The following is a 23,113-nucleotide window of genomic DNA, read 5'->3' as shown; positions in this document are numbered from 1 at the left end:
CTAAACATCTAAAGTACAGTTGAAAGCAGTGGTGCTTATTTGAAACCAGATCTTTAGTTTAGACTCCTTCAACTGTCCTGCAATGGCAAAGAATACAAACTTGTGTCTTTACTTACAGAATGCAAACAGTCTTGTTTGTTTGTCTGTTTTTTCCTCTAGAGATGGCAAATTCCGGGGTAGTTATAAGTAGCTGCAGCTCTCATCAGGAGGAAAATTGCTGCACTTTTAACCAGAATACATCTCCCTCTGAGGAGCTTCTGCTAGAAGACCAGATGAGGCGAAAACTCAAATTTTTTTTCATGAATCCTTGTGAGAAATTCTGGGCTCGAGGTAGAAAACCATGGAAACTTGCCATACAAATTATAAAACTTGCAATGGTGACTATCCAGGTGAGCATCAGCAGCTGAATCAGGACTTCAGAGGCTGGGGCACTCTCTCTAATGTATCACCATGAAAGTGGATGCTCCACTCTCAGTATGTATTTGACAAGTTGGAAAAGCCTATATTTTGCGATTCTTTATTCATATTGGTTGTGATTTACTCTTGTGCACATATGTTTCTCTGTTGGTGAGAGTAATTATCTCTTATTAAAAGCAAATGCTTGAACATGAATATTTTCTATTTAAATGAGAATTGTGTCTGAGGCTAAACATCATCTTATCTGATTCTTAAAACAAATCACAGATACTGGTTTTCCCATTTCACAGATGAGAACACTGAGGCTTAGTGAGGTAAAATAGCCTGTCATAGTCAGGAAACCAGAAGGACAGAACTGAAATTCAAACAGATTTATTCCCTCTGAGACTTAGGATCTGAATTACTCCTTAATCTTTTAGGGAGCTCATCTTCCTATGTGTCCTAGAGTGGTCAAGTGGAAAATTGGCCAATAGTTTAAAATGTTAAGCCTGTTGGTAATAAACATGTGAAAGGTGTTTAGGTAAGTTAGGTATGTTTTTGAAATGAACTGAGGGTTTCTTAATTGAGACCTTTCCTTAATTTATATCTGAGCAATCAAGCAAATATATAAAGACAACTTTGTAACTAATCAAACAAGGGTGACTTGGTGGCAGATTCCCTGTTTTCAGGGGAAAAGAAGGTGGATTTTCTGTTAAGTTGGAGACTTTGTGTTTTGGTAGCAAAAGAAAGATGGGTAAAATGATGGGCATTCTAGTCTTCCCATTTCCTGGCTCAGCCTACCAATCATAGCAGTTCTGTCTCAGCCATTGGTCCGCTCGTCCGCCTGTAGGCCCATAAGGGCAGGGAATGGTGACTTTTCATTGTATCCTCAGTATCTAGCTCAGAACTGGCACACAGGAGGTCCTCCTGTATTTGAATGAATTGGTAAAAATGTGTTTGCGAATTCTCTGGAGGCTTTTTGGTTGTCAGTTTCAAAAGATGTGAAGTTCCTGGAATATCAAACTACCACGTTGTTAGGATTTAAATAGGACTTTTAGCTTAAAGAGGCTCTTCGGAAATGGGAGCTGAGTTAGGTGTGGAGAGGGGACATGTGTAGAGTATAGGGCATACATGTACAAGTGAGAAGAAAGGGGAAAAGATTTGTCCACTCTATATTTTTCTGGTCAGACTCTGGAGTACTTTGTGTAGTTTGGGATTAGTCTGTTGGATGGATTCAAGTTTTTAACTATATACTTTTTGGTAATATGACTTAGAAAAATCTTTTAACTTCCCTGAGCCTTTCTGTACTCATTTTGTACAGTAGGACATGAAGAACTATCCCATGGGCTTAGAATGAGGAAAGTTCCTGGAATAGAGTGTGGCCCACAGGTGCTCAGTGTCCTTCCCTTTTCCCGTACAAAATACACCCTGCCTCACTGTGGGGTCAAAGTCAGAGCATTTGTTCTAAACTACGGGCATGTGGGTGTATGCTTGTGTGTGTCTGCGTGGCACAAGGTAATAGAGAAAGATTGAGGCAGTTCGGGAGGAAAGAGAGGTGAAAGAGAGATGGAGTAAAGTAAGGTTTTGGGTATGATTGATGGAGTTTATGTTACCGTGACAGCAGTGCAGTTAAACAAACTTTTTGTGTGTGAACAGCTGGTTTCATGTGAAAGTCTGGGGTCAATCCTGCATGGATATTAAGGATACATTATATTAATAAAACTTACAGATGAGTTCAAAGGATGTTTTTCATTTCGGGTCTTATTGTCACAGTTTTGGTAATTAGAGCTAGGAATATAGCTTGATTATCGGACTTAGATTAATTTAAGGTGTTTCTTACTTTATACTAGATACCTTCTTGATATCCTTCAGAATTCATTTTTAAACTCCCTACTTGCTGTTCAAGTCCCCAAGCCACCTGTCTCCATTTCTTCCACTAATATTTTTTCCTCACTGTTCTTCTAGTTGAATTATGTCCTCCCAAAGCGCTAAGTTCTCTGCCACCTCCTTAGCTCCTCAAATGTCCTCTGCCCTGGTTCTGCACACACTTCAGGTTTTCTCTCATTCGTTTTTCAGTAAACCTTCCTATTTTGTAGCCAAAGTGGCTTTGCTCCTCTGAACACTTGAAGAACTCAAGGACTTTTCTGAACTCCTAAAGCTTTAGATGGCTGGGGCAATGCCATAAGTAAGATCATACGTGAAAATAAATGTTGAAAAGATGCAAAACCATTTTCTTTTGCTTTAGATCTAGAAACCAATATCATCTTTAAGGATAAATTAATTCACAGTACCAAAGATTAATTTCTATTGAACATATTCAGGATTAATTAGACACTGTATCTTGAATAGAGAGAAATTGATTATGTGGAGACCTCTATTTTGTTGCTTTTTCACCCTCTTAACTTTTTCTTTTTTTCTCTTAAGCTGGTCTTTTTTGGGCTAAGTAACCAGATGGTGGTAGCTTTCAAGGAAGATAACACTGTCGCATTCAAACACCTCTTCCTAAAAGAGTATGTGGACCAAGCGGATGACACGTACGCAGTGTACACACAGCGCGATGTGTACAATCAGATCCTCTTCGCGGTGAACCAGGTAAATCAAGCATTGTGTTTTTTTGAAGTCCACAGATACAGTAATGGAATTTACTTGATTTTCTTCTCTCAGAGGTGCATATGCATTCTCTACTTGGGAGAAAGAACAGACTGGAAAATAGTGAGCAATGTGCATAATAGAAACTGACATTCAAATGGAGAAGGGTAACATTTCTGTGATGACATGTGTAAACAATATGTATGCAATCATTTTTAAATTGTAGTTAAAAATATTTCCAATGACCTTTACAAGAGCTTTTGGCTAACACAGAGACAGAAACTTTAGAGACTTAATTAAAAGAATCAGAACTATGGTTTGCCATGACAGCCTCAAAGATTTAACATTATTAACCATGACCCTAGTTGTAAGTAGTCATTAAGTCTTCAGAGTTTATAGTTTTTAGGGGTTCTTAAGCACTTAATGAGAATATTCACTTTGCAGAGTATATATAGCAACCAGGACTTGAAAGTTCATTTAAAAAATAAGTGAGGCTTTTATGCCATGCATGACAATGATCTTATTGTAATATTGATTAACTGCCATAAAAGTAAGCTTGTCCATACAGATGAGTCAAATTCCTATTCTGAGTTTCTAGTCAGTTTGCTTTTGCTATAAACAGTAGTTTCTCAAGATCCTACATCTCTTATTTTGTAGGCATCTTTGAAAGTGTTCTTGAAGTCAGTATTTCCACATGGGTTACCTTGCAGACCACATTTCAAAATTATCACGACGTTTCTTCAAACAATTGTTACAATGCAGTCGCATTGTCTAAGACAAGATGCGCAGGGAGATGTAAACTGCTGAGGCGGGACATGTACTTATGGCCCCATGGCTTTCTGTTAGCGTCCTGATTACAAACTTGGGCCCCAGATCTGCAGGAATAGAAGTAAGCGGCATAAGTTGTTAAAGAGAACTATGTCATTCAACTTATAAGGAAAAAAATAGTATATCGCTGGAGATGGTATCAGAATTTTTGTTTTAAGTTTATTAAGTTTCTCTAAAGCTACTCTAAGCCAAATTGGTAGTTGTTTTTGTTTTTTTTTCAGGGAGGGGACAGAGGCATGAAGTAAACAGTTCATTAAATTCCTCCTAAAACATTTTTACCTTTATTAGTAGACTTAAAAATAATTTAAAAATATAGTACTATTTAGCATTCGTTCCATATTCATTGTAGAAATGGATGTAGATCCCTTACTCTAGTCTACAAGTAGATAATATTAATTAGGGTGGTTTACCTTGGGCAGATGATTGCCCACCATCTCCCAAGCTTTATAGGCATTTTTTGCCTAAGATAAAAATATCTTGATGAAAATGTTCATGAATAACCAGAGATTTTGTGGTTGATGAGGTTAGTCATTCTACATGGTTCCAGAGAACTGAAGAGGGGCGGCATGGGCTGCTGTTAGAGAGGGAGCTTTGTTTGCTTAAGGAAGCATCTCCATGGTTGAGACGATGGTCCCCAAGGGGAACTGATAGGACAGTGGCTTCTCAGCAATTAGAGATAGTCCGTGACCAATTAGTTATCCTGAAGGGTTTAGCCCTCAGGTGTCCTCTACCTAGACCATCTCGAGGACTCATTCAGGTCCAATGCTAGTAATAACATCACTTTATGTTGATTATATTTGTTTTTATATTTGAATGTCCAGACACTAGTTATTTTGTTTTAAATTATATCTTGGCTTTCCTCAGCCATTTGTGGGTCATCTTTCTTGGGTTCCTTTCTTTCATCTGCCCCTTAAATCTGGGCAGTCCTCAAGGGTTTGTCCTTTTCCTGCAAAATTTCCTCTACTCTGCAGCCTTGCGGCCATCACCTCATCAGCAAGATGAGGTGACTTCTAAACAGTCGCTCACACTGCTACATGCCAGACAGCCACAGGCACCTGAGGACAGCTTTGTACAAAGCAGGTTCATGGTCTCTGCCCACCCCCTCCCCTGACTTGTTTCTCTTTTTGGCCAGTTGCTTAGATATAAAAGCCTCAGTGTCTTATAACCATTTACTCTTGCAGTTTAAGCATAGCCTATAAATTCCTACTTCTGGTTGGCTTCCCTTCTTCCCTACCCAGTGCCTTACCACTTCTTGGCTATCTTTTATAGGATTCACCTAAAATCACAGATTTAATTTTATAATACTCCTCATTCATTACATATCTATGTACATTTATATCTATGTAGCTATATCTATATCTGTATGTATATCTATATGTAGTGTTCAGTGCCCAGCATTTAGTGTACTTACCCTTTGAAGACAGAGTATATAAGAAGCACTCAGATGTTTGTGAATGAATAAATAAGCTCAAAGGGTCCTTATATGTGTTAGGATTAGGTGATTACAGAAGGGTCACAAAGAAGCAGTGGCATAAATCTGCTTTGTTTGGGTGCCACATCACTCAGATAAGGGTCTCTCATGCATCTTATATTGTCTCCCAAAGGATGACCTGTGACCCATGCATCTATGTGAAAAACTCTCAAGGCAGAGCTGCAGAGGCAAGTGGGAACAGGTGCCCAGCCTGATAAAAACCTCACAGAGGCCACAGTCACTTAGGAGACCCATCCGTCAGTCCCATAGGTCATCCGCCTTTCAGCCATGGTCCCACACCACATTCTGGTCCCAGAGTCCTCTGACCTGGGCTCCAGAGCTGCCCTTTAGCTGGACAGAGCCCTGCCACTTGCCCTTGACCATTCAGCCCTGGCAGGTGCTCACACCTCTACACAGCAAGGTAGTCTGGCCATAGCGTAGCTTGTAAAGTCAGCAGGTACCTCCAGCCCTGTGCTTCAGATCTGTGTTTCAATACCTTACAAGCTTTCAGATACACAGTTTCTGTGGTGAGGAGTTTCAGATCTTTAGGTAATTCCTGTAGGGTTTCCCTCACAAATAGAGGGCATTCAGAGGGGTTACAAGACCCCAGGTGCGTATGACTTGACTTCATGACCCCTGTTTGCCTTTCCAGCTTTACCTTTCCTGACAAACCACACATTCCAGGGACACTGGTCAGCTGGGTACCTGTGTATGTGACATGCCATTGAGTCAGCTCCAGCTCCCGGAGACCCAAGGAATGAGTGGTGTCCACAGTGTCCTGTCCTTAGCAGCCCTGCTCAGCTCCTGTAGACTCACGCCTGTGGCTTCTTTTATGGAGCCAGGGTGGTCAGAAAAGACCTCTTTGAGGACTCAAAGTCCAGGGAAGAATATTTCAGGCTGAAGGAGCAGCAGCAGCACTGGCCCTGTAGGCCTGGAAAGATCGAACACGTTTAAGGAGAATGCAGAGGAGGCAGGTGTGACTGTAGGGGAGAGACTCTAATACATTTTACCAAAGGCTAATTTTAGCATTTTATGTCTCAGATAGTGCTTTTGGTACATAAATACAGTAGTGAACAACTAGACAAAGTCAAGGAAGTCATATTCTAATAAGAAGAGATAGGCAGTAAATAAGGATCTCTATCTGTTGGTTCCAAGCATACTGTAAACATATAAAAGAAGCAGGCAGAGTGAAAGAGTAGAAGTGCTGGGCGAAGGCATCTCTGATAAGGTGTTGGAGGTGGGCAGAGAGCAGACCACAGAGTGGAGAGGCAGCCTGTGGCTACCTCAAGGAAGAAACAGCAGAAACAGAGTCTCAGACAGGTTTGTGTTTTGGCTATCACTTTTCTAAGAGTTTTACATGTGTTAAACTCTTACTTACTTACAAAGTAGTTTTACTTACTTACAAAGAGTTTTACTTACTTAGGACTATGAGTTCTTTACAAAGGTAGAGTGTGGTGGGAATCCAGTTTGGAAACTGGAAAACCAGGTTAACCAGGTGGGAGATGATGGTGGAGTAGGCTAGGGCATTAGCAGTGAGGGTAATGAGAAGTGATTGGGTTTGGGATGTAATCGGAAACTAATGCATGATTATCTGATGGATTGGAAGTGGAGTGTGAGAGAAGAAGACCAAAGGATTATTCCTAAGTGTTGGCCTGAAAATGGATTGACTTATGGAGCTGTTTATTGAGAAGAAAATTCTTGTAGAAGGAGCCAGTTTTTCTTGTTTGTCCATTTGTGTTCAAGATTCATCCGAGGCACCACAGGTAGATTGCTGCCCACCCGCATATGGAACTGAGTGGAGAGGCCAAGGTCGAACATGTACATTTGGAAGTCATCAGCATTGGATGGCGTATAAAACATGGGGCTGGCTGAGATCACCATGGAGAGAATATGGATAAAGAGGTTGAAGCCTTAATGTAAGGCACTCTGAGATGTAGAGACTGGCAAGAGGAAGGTTCAGCTAAGGAGACTGAGAAGGAGAAGCCTGTATTCTAGAAGTCAGGTGAAGGAGGTACCCCATGAAGGGGAAAGCACTCAGCTGCACCTAGTACTTTGGGGAAGTTAATATAGATGAGAACTGAGAATGAAGCGTGAAGCACGAAGAACTGGGAACTAAGCAACATACTTGGTAACGTGCTATTTGTACCAGGCCTAGCTCAGAATCAATTCCACAGGTGCATATTATGAGGGAGGACCCCCCAAAATCTGGAATTATCTTCTGGAGGGTGGGTCCCTTGTAGTATAGGCTTCTCTCACTAAGTGAGGGTTCTAGGAACCCAATTGTATCAATGTACTGACTGACGTTGTGAGAGGCTGCATTCTGCTTCAGTGAGTTTTTCTGAAGTCTCTTTCAACGAATTTACCCATTTCATGAAGGATGGTTTACAAGTGCACTTATCACACCATGCTGAGTGCTCAGCAGTTTTTGACCCTAAATGGCATGACCCCTGTGCCCCACACTCCCTATTCACCTGATCTCATCCTGAGCAACTTTTTCTGTTCTCTGAATGAAAAAAGTCCTCAAAGGGAAACGCTTTTGCCAGTGGGAAGAGGTAAAACAAAAAATGGCAGAAGCACTAGAAGGCATCAAAATCAACGAGTTCAAAAACTATTTTGAGCAGTGGAAAAAGTCTCAATGGGTGTATTGCATCAAATGGCGAGTACTTGGAAGGAGACTGAAGTTTAAACATGTAAGAATAGGTACACAATTTTTTATAGATAAATTCTATTTTTGGGGTCCCTCCTTGTATACATGATTTCCTTCAATGATCATAGCATCCTTTTATTTTTTATTTTAGAGAGAGGGGAAGGGAGGGAGAAAGAGAGGGAAACATCAGTGTGCGAGAGGAACATTGTTCGGCTACCTTCCATATGTACCTCAACTGGGGACTGAACTTGCGGCCCAGGCATGTGCCCTGACCAGGGATCGAACCAGCAACTTTTTGGTTTGTGGGACTATGTCCAACCAACTGAGCTGCACTGGACAGGGCTTGCATGCTTTTTTTAGTAGAACTATTTATCTATGTGTCTATCTCACTAAATTATTAATTGGAAGAGACAGATACCATATCCTTATCTTTGTATCCCAATTGTGTCCAGTGACATTGTTCAAAATAAGTTTGAAACACTTTGTGTTTTTCATCTACAGAAATCCATTAAGTGGTTTAGGTGGAAATTACTCCATTTGTAAAAGCAACATTGTGTTTTAGTTAAAGGATTCACTAGGACAGGGGAATATTGCTATGAAAGTGACTAAACTGTATTCTTACAAAAACAAATATTAACATATTTTTAATAAAATGTTTTGCTGGTCAGCATGGAACAATTGTATCCCCCTTCCTGTATTTCAGTAGTAAAGCAAAACTCTGACCTTACAGGACTTAGGTCTAAGATGACAAACCATTTCCTGAACTTAATTCTTTAAAGGAGGAAAGAAGATTATGTGGTTAAGCCTTTAAGTTTGCAGATAAGAGACCTGAAACTCAAGAAGGTTTGTGATTGGCCTAAAGTGACAAAATTGACACTTGAACTCAGAACCCTGTTTCTCAAATGCTGAGCTCCTCTGCTGTCTGGGGGCACAGTAGCACGTCATTCACACTGCACATCAGTGTGATAGTCTCCACCCAGAGTGGGAGTGGGAGCCTGCCAGGGTCCCGGTGGGAGGGAGGGAACCATGGCTTCACTTTTATCCTGGCTGGCATTCTCACTTTCTGTTTGTTTTCTCCTCCTTCTCCCCCTCCCCTCCCCCTCTCCTCTCCTAACCCTCTTCATGTGTTCCCCTCTCTCTTCTCTCTCTCTCTTTCTCTCTTTCTCTCTGTGCCAAAGTACTTGCAGCTGCGCAACATCTCAGTTGGGAACCATGCTTATGAGAATAAAGGCACAGATCAGTCTGGTATGGTGATCTGTCAGCACTTCTACAAGCAAGGAAACATCCTTCCTGGAAATGATACCTTTGACATTGATCCAAAAATTGAAACTGGTAATGTTCTTCTATAAGCTAGAACTTCCATTGTTAATTCCTTGATTTATATTTAAAGTCAGTAACTGCATCTCTGAAAACATTGATTTGGTTGGTGCAAAGAGATCATTGTAAAAACCATGTAGACATTACTGTGTGTCAGGTGCTGTTCTAAGCCTTTTAGTTTGTAGCTTATGATTCTTAAAAAGAAAAGCCCCAACAAAGTAAGTTTTATTGTTCTTCCTTCTTATAGAAGACTAAAATATGGCTCAGAGAGTTGAAGTGATCTTCTCAAGAGGCAGCTAGGAGCGGCAGTGACCCGGGCTGCCTGGGCTCTAACCACGATATTCCACTGCCTCTCATGCTGGAGAAGCTAGTTAAACAGGCAGATATTGTCCTTACAAAAACTTATGCTTGCAAATTCTTGATGTATCTAAACTCCCTTGCTTCAATAACACTTCATTATTCAGTATTTATGGGGGTAAGTAGGGGTAGGAATAAGAACCAGAACTTAGAAAAGCACATCTTATTCTTATTAGCAAAGTGTTATTTGCAATTTGTACCTGAAACATTAGCTTAGTTCATTAAAAAAAGGTATTAGTCTTATTAATCAATGTCACTTCAATAAAGAAAACAAGTATTAAAAAACAAAGGATTCCAACAATAGCCACTGGTGTGTTTTTTTTTGGGGGGGGGAGGGATAGTAAAGGATTATAGTAGTGACTAATGAAAACCTTCTAAGATGCTATCTTCATTTTTTTAAGTGCTTATTGAACAAAAATAGTCAACACATAATATTAAAAAAGTAGATTTATTTTTACTTAGAAAAATTTGTCTCTAACACTGCAAGTGCTTCAAACTTATGTTTAGGGTACAGAAGAAAAGAAGGAGTGTAGGAAGGACTCAAAGTTTAGGCTTAAAGGACAGAGAGGAAGATCACATTCTCTAGAAGACTAATGAAACGGAGCTCAGACCTTCCTTCACTCCCATCCACTGCAGAAATGTGGCCACACAGGTCTTAAAAACAAATGCATCACTGTAACCAAGTAGCATAGATGTTCAGCTTTTGAAGTCTTAATTCAGAAAAATGCTAGAATCTGAATATCTAGTTTTAAATATATACAGTATTCTCTTTTCAAAATGCACTTTTATTCATTTTGGCTGCTCTGTTATGTTTCCTTCCTTTCCATGGCAGAATGTTTCTCTGTGGAGCCAGATGAGTCTTTTTACATTGGAACGCTAGAAGAAAATAAACTGAACTTAACGCTGGACTTCCACAGGTGAGGGAAGCAGGCAGGAATGAACTCAGATTTGTGCGTGTGTGCTTTCACTGCACTGAGGTCTCCTCTGTTTTCTAGGCTCCTAACTGTGGAGCTGAAGTTTAAACTGAAGGCCATCAATCTACAGACTATTCGTCATCATGAGCTCCCTGACTGTTACGATTTCACTCTGACTGTGAGTATGGGCTGGGCTGAATTTGGTTCCAGCCTGGAGGAAAGTGTTTCATCTAGTTGTATGTTCATCTACTTGTATTAAGTCATGATCAAATACATAGGATGATTCCACTTGAATGTGCATAAGGGAAGCAATGGTACAGCTAGTTCTTTTTTGTTATAATAACACTTTTGCTTGTTAATTATCTGTTTTCTGCACCTCAACCTAAGTACTATGAGGACAGGGACTTTGCCTAGTTATCACTGTGTCTTTAGTACCAAAACATGTGCCTGGCACAGAGTAGGTGTTTCAATACAAAAGGTTTTGTATGGTTAGCGCCTAGCAGTCTGTGGCTGTGTGCTTAAGGTCATTGTCAAAGGTTCTTGTGGAGTTTCCTCACCACCAAGGAATGTTGGTAGCCTCTGGGTTATTGCTCACAGTGCCTTCCTTGTGCTGCCTCTGAGTGCTCTGATGAGTTTCTCCCCATCAGTCCACCCTATCGCCTCTGTGTTCTCCACCATCAGTTGTAAACGGCTCTATTAATGCTCTCTAGAGAGCACAAGATGTCCGTCATGTGAGCCTGACACCTCACGAGGACTAGAGTCATATGCAGCAAAGCATTGTATACAACTTGCCTTCATATGATACAAATTTCTGTTACTTCGGCAGTCTGTGTTGAAAGCTGTGTCCACAGTACTCACCTAATTGTAAGAAACCAAGTTTTCAGAGATTCAGGTTAAAAAACATTAAGAATATAGTATAATGTGGTAATTGTTCATAACATTTGATAAGAAAAAGTACTAATACTGTAAGGCTGTTTTGAATGAAGCTACAAATTTTGATCTTAATATTAACCAGGCTATGAATTTTCAATATTGCTTGATTTTTTAAAAAAGTGACTTATTCACTGTCTTGTCTTCTTCCTCTCTCTCTCTCTTTCTTTCTCTCTCTCTCATTGGGAAATGGTATTTTTCAGAATTTTTATAAATCTTCAAGGCTTAGCTCGATGGATGCCTCCTTCATGGACCCTTATGTGATTCTTCAATTACAAATACTTTCTGTGCTTTGAACTCCCAGATTTTTATTTGTTTTTGTATTTCTATGCTCTTACCACCTTCTCATTTATTTTAGGATTTTCTAGTGGTCTGTCATCAACTCTGCTAGACTGAAAGCTCCTTGAAGGCAGGAACTATTTTATTAATATTTTCATTCCTCAAAGAATATAGTAGGTGTTTCAAATATTTGTTGAATGAATAAACACTTGTGAAATGGAGGTCCTTTTTAATTTTTTAATTATACTTTCTTGATTACACCATTATAGTTATCCCGATTTTTCTCCCTTTCCCCCTTACACACAGCATACACCACTCCCTCAGGCAATTGCCCCACCATTGTTCGTGTCCGTGGGTCATGTGTATAAGTTCTTTTGCTTCTCCACTTCCTGTACTGTATTTCACATTCCTGTGGCTATTCTGTAACTACCTGTTTGTACTTCTTAATCTCCTCACCTCTTTAACCATTCCTCCAAATCCCCCTCCCATCTGGCAACCATCAAAATATTCTCTGTATCCATGATTCTATTTCTGTTCTTCTTATTTGCTTAGTTTGTTTTTTTAGATTAAATTGTTGATAGATATGCATTTTTGCCATTTTATTGTTCATAGTTTGATCTTCTCTTTCGTAAATAAGTCCCTTTAACGTTTCATGTAATAATAGTTTGGTGATGATGAACTCCTTTAGTTTTTTCTTGTCTGGAAAGTGCTTTATCTGCCCTTTGATTCTACATGATAGCTTTGCTGGGTAGGGCAATCTTGGCTATAGGTCACTGCTTTTCATGACTTTGAATATGTCTTGCCAGTCCCTTCTAGCCTGCAAAGTTTCTTTTCAGAAATCAGCTGACAGTCTTATGGGAACTCCTTTGTAGGCAACTTACTGCTTTTGTCTTACTGCTTTTAACATTCTCTTTTTATCTTTAACCTTTTGCATTTTATGTATGATGTATCTTGGAATGGGCCTCTTTGCATCCATCTTGTTTGGGACTCTCTGTGCTTCCTGGACTTGCATGTCTATTTCCTTCACCCAATTAGGGAAGTTTTCTTTCATTATTTTTTCAAGTAGATTTCCAATTTCTTGCTCTTTCTCTTCTCCTGGCACCCCTATGATGCAAAGGGTGGACCTCTTGCAGTTGTCATAGGGGCTGTTTATACTATCCTCATTTTTGCGGCGGGGGGGGGGGATTCTTTTTTCTTCTCGTTGTTCTGATTGGTTATTTTTTTCTTCCTTATGTTCCAAATCATTCATCTGATTCTTCATCCACTCTACTGTTGTTTCCCTGTCAATTGTTGTTTATTTCAATTAGTGTATCCTTTGTTTCTGACTAGATCTTTTTTATGCTGTTGAGGTCCTAAGTTCCTTGAGCATCCTTATAACCAGTGTTTTGAACTCTGCATCTGATAGATTGCTTATCTCCATTTTGCTTAGCTCTTTTTCTGGAGTTTTGGTCTCTTCTTTCATTTGGACCATGCTTCTTTGTCTCTTTGTTTCAGCAGCCTCCTTGTGTTTGTTACTATGTATTAGGTAGGGCTGTTTTGACTCTGTGTCTTGATAGTGTGGCTAATGAAGTAGGTGTTCTGTAGAGTCCAATAGCTCAGCCTCCCCTATCACCCAAGCTGGATGTACTCAAGGTATGCCCTTTATGTGGGCTGAGGGCACCCTCTTCTTGTAGTTGAGCCTTGGTTGCTATTGGCAGATCAATGGGAGGAATTCCCCAGGCTAGTCAACTGCAAGGATTGGCTGTGACCACTTACCACCAACCTCCATCCTCTATGGAAGATCAGCTGTGCTGGAGCAGGGAGATTATTTTTTAAATATTTTATTGTTTATGCTACTACAGTTATCCCACTTTTCCCTCCTTCACCTCCCACCTTCAATGTAGCCCGTGCCCCCCACCAATTCCATTATCAGTCCCCACACCATTGTCTATGTTCTTGGGTCCTTCATATATATTCTTTGACTAGTCCCTTCACCTTCTTTCAGTCAGTAACTACCTCCTCCCTCCCCTCATGTGGCTGTCAGTCTGTTCTATGATTCTGTGCCTCTGGTTCTATTTTGTTGATTAGTTCATTAGATTCCTCTTATAAGTGACATCATATAGCATTTGTCTTTTCACCAACTGGCTTATTTCATTTAGATAATAGTGTCCATTTTTATCCATGCTGTTGCAAAAGGTAGAAGTTCTTTTTTTCTTTCTGCTGCATAGTATTCCGTTGTACAAATGTATCACATTTTTTTTGATCCACTCATCTACTGATGGGCACTTAGGCTGTTTCTAAATCTTGGCTATTATAAATAGTGCTGTGAACATGTGGGTACATAAATTCTTTTGAATAGGCATTTTGGGGTTCTCGGGGTATATTCCTGGCAGTGGAATCACTAAGTCAAAAGGCAGTTCCATTTTTAGTTTTTTGAGGAAATTCCATATTGTTTTCCACAGTAGCTGTATCAGTCTGCATTCCCACTAACAGTGCACTAGGGTTCCTTTTTTTCTGCATCTTCACCAGCACTTGTTGTTTGTTGATTTATTGATGATAGCCATTTTGGCATGTATGATATAATATCATATTGTGGTTTTAATTTGCATCTCTCTGATGGTTAAAGATATTGAGCATCTTTTCATAAGTCTATGGACCATCTTATATGTCTTCATTGGAGAAGTGTCTATTCAGGTCCTTTGCCCATTTTTTAATTGGATTCTTTGTCTTGCTGGTGTTCACTGTATGAGTTCTTTATATATTTTTGAGATTAAACCTTTGTCCAGTGTATTTCTGGCAGATATGTTCTCCCATACCTCTGGTTCTCTTTTCATTTTGATGATGCTTTCTTTAGCTGTGCAGAAGCTTTTTAATTGATATAGTTCCATTTTTTTAAATTTTCTCTTTTATTTCCTTTGCCCTAGGAGATATATTGGCAAAAATATTGCTATGTGGGGTAACTGAAATTTTATTGCCTATGTTTTCCTCTAGGATTTTCATGGTATCACAACTTATGTTTAAGTCTTATCCATTTTGAGTTTATTCTGGTGTATGATGTAAGTTGGTGGTCTAGTTTCATTTTTTCGCACGGACCAGTCCAGTTCTCCCAACACTATTTACTGAAGAGACTGTCTTTACTCCATTGTATGCTTGTGCTCCCTTTGTCAAATATTAATTGACTGTAGAGACTTGGGTTTATTTCTGGGCTCTTTATTCTGTTCCACTGATCTATGTATCAGTTCTTATGCCAGCACCAGACTGTCTTGATGACAGTGGCCTTGTAGTGTAGTTTGATACCAGGTATTGTGGTTCCCTCCTACTTTGTTCTTTCTCAGGATTACTGAGGTTATTTGGGGTCTTTTTTGGTTCCATATAAATTTTCAAAATATTTGTTCTAGATCTGTGAAATATACCATTGGTATTTTAATAGGAATTGCATTGGATCTATAGACTGCTTTGGGTAGTATGGACATTTTAATGATGTTAATTCTTCCTATCTATAAATGTGGTATATGCTTCCACTTATTTGTGTCATCCTCAATTTTTTTCTTCAGTGTCCCCAAATTTTCTGAGTACAGGTCTTTTACCTGCTTGGATAAATTTATTCCTAAGTGCTTTATTTTTTTTTTATTGCTATAGTAAATGGGATTGTTTTCTTAGTTTCTCTTTCTGATAGTTCATTATTGGTGTATAAAAATGCCATCGCTTTCTGAATATTGACTTAGGAGATCTTTTTAAATGACTCAATATGATGCTTAAAAGCAACCTGACCTATTAGACACATGCAGATGTTAGAGTTTCACAATTATTGTAGAATCATCCCAGTCTATGCCTGTGCATTATGGATTTAACAATGCATCTTGTAGGACTCTGGTAGAACTTCTGGTAGTTTAATCATGAAAGCCACTAGGGGGTACTTCATTGTCATAGGGAAGCATGAATGGGGCAGCATGCACTTGAGGCAAAATGCAGGGACTTTGCCATCAGACAAGCCTGGATTTTAATTCCAGCTCACCAGTTAGTAGCTATGTAACTTTAGGCAAATTACCTAATTGGATTGAGCTTTAGTTTTATCACTTGTTAAATGAGATTAATGCTCACAAACTGAACAAAGTTGTTGTCAAGACTGAGGATAACATAGACAAAGGACCATCCAAAGTATTTAGTATATAGTATATATTGAATTTATTCAACAGCTATTTATTAAACCTTTTCTGTGTGTGCCCAGTTGGGTTTATGATGTAAAAGTAGTACATTAGCGTTCATTCAAAGTAGTTTGATAAATTCTTGCATCATGTATTTTGAAGTTCTTTATTAGGTGTATACACATCTAGGGTTCTTGTGTTCAATTGAACTGATTCTTTTGTCACTTTGAAATAGCAGTCTTTAACATTGGTAATATTCTTTGCTCTATGATTTACTTTGATGTTAATATAGCTACTTCAGCTTTTTTAAATTAATGTTAGCATGGCATATCTTCTTTTATTTCATCATTTTAAACCTATTTGTGGCTTATATTTAGAGTGGGTTTCTTATTTGACACCATGTAGTTGAGTCTCGGTTTTTTACCCAACCTTGCAATCTCTTTTAATTAGGGTGCTTAGACTAATTAAATTGCATGTGATTATTAATATGGTTTCTCTCTTCCTCCTTTTGGATTGAGTATTTTTATGATTCCATTGTATCTCATTTGTTAGCTTTCATTAGCTATAACTCTTTGTTGTATTATTTTTGGGTGTATATTGCCCATATTTAACTTATTACCATCTACATTCAGACGATATACCACTACATAACTAGTATAAGAACTTTATAACAGTACGTTTCCATTTCTTCAGTCTTGGCCTTTTTGTTGTTGTTATACAATTTACTTTACAGATTTGTTATACAAATTGCTATTTTTGCTTTAAGCAGTCAATTGCCTTTCAAAACAATTTAAATGATAAGAAAAAGCACTTACACTGGCCCTACAGTGAGCATTTCCGTGGTGCTTCATTCCTTTGTGCAGCCCAAGGTTTCCATCCGGCATCATTTCCCTCCGGCCTGAAGGGCCTCGCATAACATTTCTACACAGTGCAGATCTGCTGGTGATGAGTTCTCTCAGCTTTTGTATGTCTGAAAGAGTATTTCTCCTTCATTTTTAAAAGGTAGTTTCAGTGGGTATAGGATTCTAGGTTGTTTTTTTCACCCTGAACCCTAAAGATGTTGCTCTTCCAGCTCTCACTGTTTTTGATGAGAAATCTGCTGTCATCTTAATCTCTGTTCTTCTGTATGGGATGTGTTTTCCCCAGTCTGGATGCTTTTAAATTTTTATCTTTGTCTTTGATTTTAACAATTCGATCATTAGTGTATTTTCCCTCATGTTTCTTGTGTTTGGATTTCATCAAACATCTTGGTTCTGTGGATTTATAGTTTTCATTGTATTTGACATTTACTTAGTACAATTTCTTCAAATATACGTGTGTATCTGGGCATTTGAAGTTGTCCCACAGCTCACCAATGCTCTCTTTTTTGCTTCATTTTTCATTCTTTTATTTCTCTGTTTCATTTAGATAGTTCCTATTGCTATGCCTTCAAATTTACTAATCTTTCCCTCTGTACTATTTAATCTGTTAATTTCATCCAGTATTATTCTTCTTTGTTTAAAGAATTTATTGAGATGTGATTGACATTAAATCAAAGTGTATTTACTCAACAGATATTTAGTGAGCACCTAATATTTCCCAAGACCCTGAGGCTCTTTGGGAAAACATGGTTTTCCCTTGGTAAGGATTTGTAACTCACTCAAAAAATACCTAGCATCTTCCTTGTGTGAGGTGATAGGCTGGGTCCTCCAGCAGCTATGAAGGTGGACAGACACTGACAATGGCCTTGGTTGCTTGTCAGGGAAAGAAGCTTACAGTTCAATATGCTGAGACAAAGAGACCAGACTCATTAAATTTATTTGATATCTTTTCTCTGAAGTGGTATCTGATTACCCCACATGCAGAAGCTACAATAAAACTCATTTAAATGACAGACTTTTTAAAGGACTTTAGAGAAGGTGTTTTAAAAAGAGACTGATTTTCTTGCCTTGCCTTTCTTCTCCCTGCAGGAGGGATGTGGAAGGAGCTGGAAGGGGAACAGTGGCAGGGCTATGGGAGTTCTGGCATGGTTCTGTCCCCTTTGTGCCTCGGGTCCCTAGTTATTTCCTAGTTATCCCTGAAGAAAGACCATGGCAGCTGGTTCCCTGGGACCACATCCTTGGTAATACATATGGTTCTATAGTGACTAGGGAATGTAGGTCCAGAAGGAAAATCAAAAAAGTTCCACCTGGAATGCCTCAAGAGAAATAACAAACCTCTGTGTCAGTAAGAATTTCAGCAGCACTAAAAACCTACCCCTAGCTGAGGAACTGCTGGATGATGGAGAAAAGCACAGTTGTACGAGCTCTTTAAAAAGTTTTTTTTTATTAAAGTCTAGTTGGGATACAATATTATATTAGTTTCAGGTGCACAGCATACTGATTCAACATTTACATACCCTGCAAGGTGATCACCACACTGAGTCTAGTAAACATCTGTCACCATGCAAAGTTATTACAACGTCAACTGTATTCCCTCTGCTGTACACTGCATCTCCATCACTTATTTATTTTATAACTAGAAGCTTTGCCCCAGCCCTTGCTCATATCAAGAGGGCATCTCAGGTACTTAGAATGGGAGGGCGGGGAAGTTCTCTTAGTTTAGAAGTTGTCTAGGGCTGGAATATTGTCCTAGGAATATAGGATTTTATGACTGAAAAGCCTCTGTAGAAGATACAGTTCAAACTTCTCATTTCACAGAGAAATAAAAGTGAACTTCCCAGGGTTGAACAGAGTTAGCAATAGGTTAGGGATGAGTCTCTGGGTTTCTTCTTACATGGAAAGAATTACTTTCTAATTAATGCATGGAGGTATCTTGGCCTCAAAAACTGTAGGTATGTTTTTGACCCTTTTCCTTTTCTTTGCAGATAACATTTGACAACAAAGCCCATAGTGGAAGAATTAAAATAAGCTTAGATAATGACATTTCCATCAGAGAATGCAAAGACTGGCATGTGTCTGGGTCAGGTAAGTGATATATTTTACTAGTTTTCAAAACGGTCATTAAATTACTGGTCTCAGGGATATGTGGAGCCTCACCTGAAAGACTGTACCATTTCCAGGTCCCTAACTCTCTGCAAGTAGATCAATTTGTTGTAGATAGCTGATGTTCTAGGTGATACATGCATTATTAGTATCTAACATGTCTTTTCTTGCATTCTCCATGTGCCCTCATTGGCTCACTCCTTACTAAAAAATATACTTCCAGTCCCCCCAGCAAAAACAAAAAATCACACTGAAACCAATGTTTTAAATGCTTATTGCATAAGTACTTCTACCTATGTTTTTCTCATTTTAATATTTTAAAATATCCTTGAGATAGGCAGTATTACTATTTTTATAGATAGACAAGACCCCTGACTTTGTGGAACTCTATTCTACTGGAGTGATACAGGCAAGAAAGGAAAAAAGTTAATGAAGAAAATACTTTCAGATAGGAGAATATGAAGAAAATAAAGCATAATAGCTAATGTGTATTGGTATGCTATGCAGAGTTCTAAGCACCCATGTGAATGAACTCATTTGATCCTCACTGCCACCCCAGGGAGAGAGGCCTGATTATTCCCACTCCTCAGGTAAGGAAACTGAAGCACAGGGAAGTTACAGACTTGTCCAGGGTTAGGTGGCCAGTAAGTGGCAGAGGCAGTTTTCAAATCCTTGCAGTCTGTCTCCAGCGTCTGTCACTCTGCATTAGTGTTTCTTGGCCTCCCTTGGGAACTTGTAAGAAATGCACATTCTCCAGCCCTACCCACTGAATCAGAAATTGTTTTAATGAGCTCTCCTTGCACAGGGTTAATGTGGGGGATTGGGGATAAGAGGGTCATTCATATTGCGTAGTGAAGGAAGGCCTCACTGAAGGGGCAGCGTATTTTAGGTAAGACCTGACTGACGAGACAGAGCCACCCATGCAGAGATCCTGGGGACTTGCAAGTGCAGCGTCCTGGCCAGCATGAGGGGAGCCAGGTGGAGAGAGATGGGTGGAAATCTCAGCTGTCATGTGCTCTGCTCCAGAGTTTGTCTTCGTCTAATGAGTTGGGCTGCTCTTTTCTGGTAAACACTAGCTCTGTAATGAGGCATCCTGCTACATTGGCCAAGGGGCTACATTGGTCTAATGGTTACACAAAGGTCTAAATCTACTTTAGAAAAACTCAAAAACCAAGAAACAAGCATTTGCAAGAAAGCCTGTGTTTCAGGCACTTTCATAGGCTCTTAGTTTCCCTATTCTACAGTTTGTGTAGAAGTATCATGATGTTTACCGATGATGACAAAGCAGGCTGGGTTTCAAATCATTTGTGATTAAGATAAAAGTTGTGACTCAAGAGCCTCCTATATTTGAAGTTACCCATTATTAGTGAAAAGAATATTAGAATGAATAAATTTCACTTTATTTACTCTTATTATCTCATTTTACTACTTCTGAACTTTATGCATCGATCAGTAGGAAACCTTGAAGCAATTATTATCCAAGTATGATATGAGTAAGGACTATCTGCATATTCCAAGGCCCCACCCCAGATATACTGGCTGTGCACATGGAGCAGGGAAACTGCATCTTAGGTGTCTGGAATGATTCTTCAGCTCACTGGAGTCCAAGCACCCTATGTGAATTAACTCATTGAGTTACTCACTCGTAGAGTCCCTGACCTGCTCATGAAGTCTAGCACATCATACTACTAGGTTACTTACAAGAGGCTGGAAAATGAGGTTAAGTCTTTCCAGTCAGTTTTCTCTAGTTCAGCTCCAAAATCCTCAGTGGCATTCAGTCTTCCTTTTGACTTGGATAGAAGATGACTATAATGTGTGAATTCTCTTCTGAGCCTTAGTTTCTTCATCTGTAAAAATAAAGATGCTGTCTATCTTGTTCATCATTGTCTCTTATTAATAACCCACTTGGCACATGGTGGGTTATTAATAAACATTTTATGCCTAGATATGTATATTTTCATAGGATATGCAGTGTGGCTAACTGTTTTAAGAACAAGACACCACAAGTTGTTAATTAAAGATTTTTGATTGATGGTTGTAGTGATTTTTTTTAAGTACGCAGGCAAAGTTTATTAGTGCTAAGTTCTCATGGGAGAGGAAAAACAAGGGTGGCAAAAGCAGGGTGGTAAGAGCAAGGTGGCAAGAGGCCAAGTGGCAAAAAAACAGGGGTGGCCAGGGACCCCCCGGCCAGGCCCTGGCCCCTGTCCTGTATGGTGAAAGAGTCAAGGGAGCGAAACCTTTGCTCTGATGACTTAGAGTTAACAGGATGGGGGTGAAGAAATTACACACTGATTGACAGTAAAGATGGTGCCAGGTTTCCCACAGGAAACCCAAGTGTTATGTGTGGGGGTCTGCTAGCCCAAATCCTTATCTTGCTCCAGGCTCTATTTGTTCATTTTGTATATGTAAAAGGAGGCAGGCAATTAACCAAAGTTGTCTTATGGGCTTTTTCTTTGGGCACCATGGACCCCTCCCCTTCTAGGCCTTTGCATGAAGACACAGTCTCAAAGTTTTCCTTTTCCCAGCTAGTAAAGATGATACACACAGACTTGCAAGGGCTCCCCCCTCTGCACTGTCATAGCTTTGCTTTTTCAGAATGCCTGACAGTCTTATCTCCAAGCTTAGGACTACTGGATCAATGGGTGAGACATGTCTTCCTTTGCTTTTAACTTCCCATTTTAAGTTTTTGTTAGATTGCAATGGTGAGGGCTTGCCTTTATTTCCCCTCTGGCCACTCATTCCTAGCTGCTACCTAAGTGCTAAAAGATGTTGCCTGGCAACCAGGATGCTAGCCTCCAGCCAGCAACAACAGCACAGTCTCACAGTTCTTCCTATGCTGTCTCCTACAACAACTCCCCTCTGAGAGACACAGTTCTCAGATTTCTTCTTTGGGTTGCTGAGGGGTGATGTTCTGTCTTCTGTAGCTACTTCAGGCTTGGATGGGACAGTAGACCGTGCTAATTGAGAACCATAAAACTCTCACCCTATTCTATCTAGGAGTTGGTGAAGAATTCCTGAGACTGTGAGGGACACTGTATGTTGGTCAGAGGAGGTAGAGGGAAGTGTCCTTCCATTGGCCTGGAGCCTGTGGTCCCAGAGGTCGATAGTTGTTTATGAGGATCATTTGTAGCTTTACAGCCTCTATTTTTTGCTGGGAGTTGTCTGTGATCTCTCAGCTGCTGCACTTTCCAGAAGTTAGTGTCCCAGCCATCAGCTTCACATAGCTGGCTCACCAAAACTGAGAGAGCCAGGGTCCAGTCACATGGACTCTGGATCAATATGTGCTTGTCACATCTTCAGTTCTTACGATTGAGAAGATTGCCTTCTTTAATAACCACAGACTGAGCTGCAACTCTGCTAGTCCTCTGTAGACTGATGCTCCCTCTGCCTCATCTGTTCCTCCTGGCCCCAGGAGATGCCTCCTGGAGGCTGCTGTAGCCACTTAAACCGCCTCTGCCAAACAGCACTATGAGAAGCCACAAACACTGTCCCCAGCTTCCTGACAGGGCAAAGCTCTCCTGGGCGTCTTCGAGACACCACCACCGTGATACCAATGCATGAGTGCCATGTGGGCAGAGAGGTGACTCAGGCACTCCCTCCTGGAGGGGCTTTGCAGCCCACACCTCACAGTTTAGGGGCCAACCTCTAGGTCCCCTTCTAGCAGTCCTGTTTAAATCCATTAAATTTGGGAAAATTCAAGCTGAAATGGAGCCACATATTCTGTGACTGCTCCTAGAATAGTTAAAATCCAATTGGAAGCTATAAACCCTAGGAAATGAAGTGTTATTGCCTCCACATTACTCACCATTAGGAAATAAGGAAGAATACAAAGCACTGTGCTCTGAATTGTTCAGCAATGCCAAGTCACAAAACAACACCAACTCTGAGAATTTCCAGACTCAGTAACTCATGGCAAGAAAGGTCCCAAACTTAACAACAGTGGGGAAAAGCAATTATCCTTTGACACCTTCTCACCTGATTCCTCAAATCCATAGGGGACCCACCTAATTTTGTTACAATATTAGCGTTAACTTTCATCGTTAGGGAGAACTGGTCAAAGTGGCTACAGCCAAAGAAGACCCTTTCCATCATCAATCACTTCACTTATGGGACCAGAACTGTCCCCCAAACTCTATCTCAGCCCTTCCCCTTGCCAAGCACACAGTCAGGATGAGATGCCCACTGGGGCAGCATCCACTAGGACAGGGACATTTATTTCACCAGGGACATTTCTGATATATAAATACTGACTTCCCTACTGGCACCTAAACAGCAGAAGAAAGGTCTGGAGAATAAAG

The 23,113-nt window shown here is 39.9% G+C and overlaps 1 protein-coding gene across 2 annotated transcripts in view; it reads left to right on the top strand.

Annotated features, from left to right (window-relative positions):
- The window catches only part of MCOLN3 (mucolipin 3), a 36,675-nt gene that overhangs the window by 3,085 nt on the left and 10,477 nt on the right, over positions 1 to 23,113 (top strand). For both annotated transcript variants that reach the window (XM_028513007.2, XM_036026362.1), the window contains exons 2-7: positions 160 to 389; positions 2,821 to 2,988; positions 9,110 to 9,263; positions 10,438 to 10,522; positions 10,601 to 10,697; positions 18,698 to 18,797. In XM_028513007.2, the coding sequence (XP_028368808.1) occupies positions 162 to 389; positions 2,821 to 2,988; positions 9,110 to 9,263; positions 10,438 to 10,522; positions 10,601 to 10,697; positions 18,698 to 18,797 (832 nt within the window). In that variant the 5' untranslated portion in view covers positions 160 to 161. The remainder of the gene's footprint in view (positions 1 to 159; positions 390 to 2,820; positions 2,989 to 9,109; positions 9,264 to 10,437; positions 10,523 to 10,600; positions 10,698 to 18,697; positions 18,798 to 23,113) is intronic.

This window comes from Phyllostomus discolor, chromosome 5, assembly GCF_004126475.2.
Source record: "Phyllostomus discolor isolate MPI-MPIP mPhyDis1 chromosome 5, mPhyDis1.pri.v3, whole genome shotgun sequence".
NCBI lineage: Eukaryota > Metazoa > Chordata > Mammalia > Chiroptera > Phyllostomidae > Phyllostomus > Phyllostomus discolor.
This window is presented reverse-complemented; position numbering and strand designations above follow the sequence as displayed.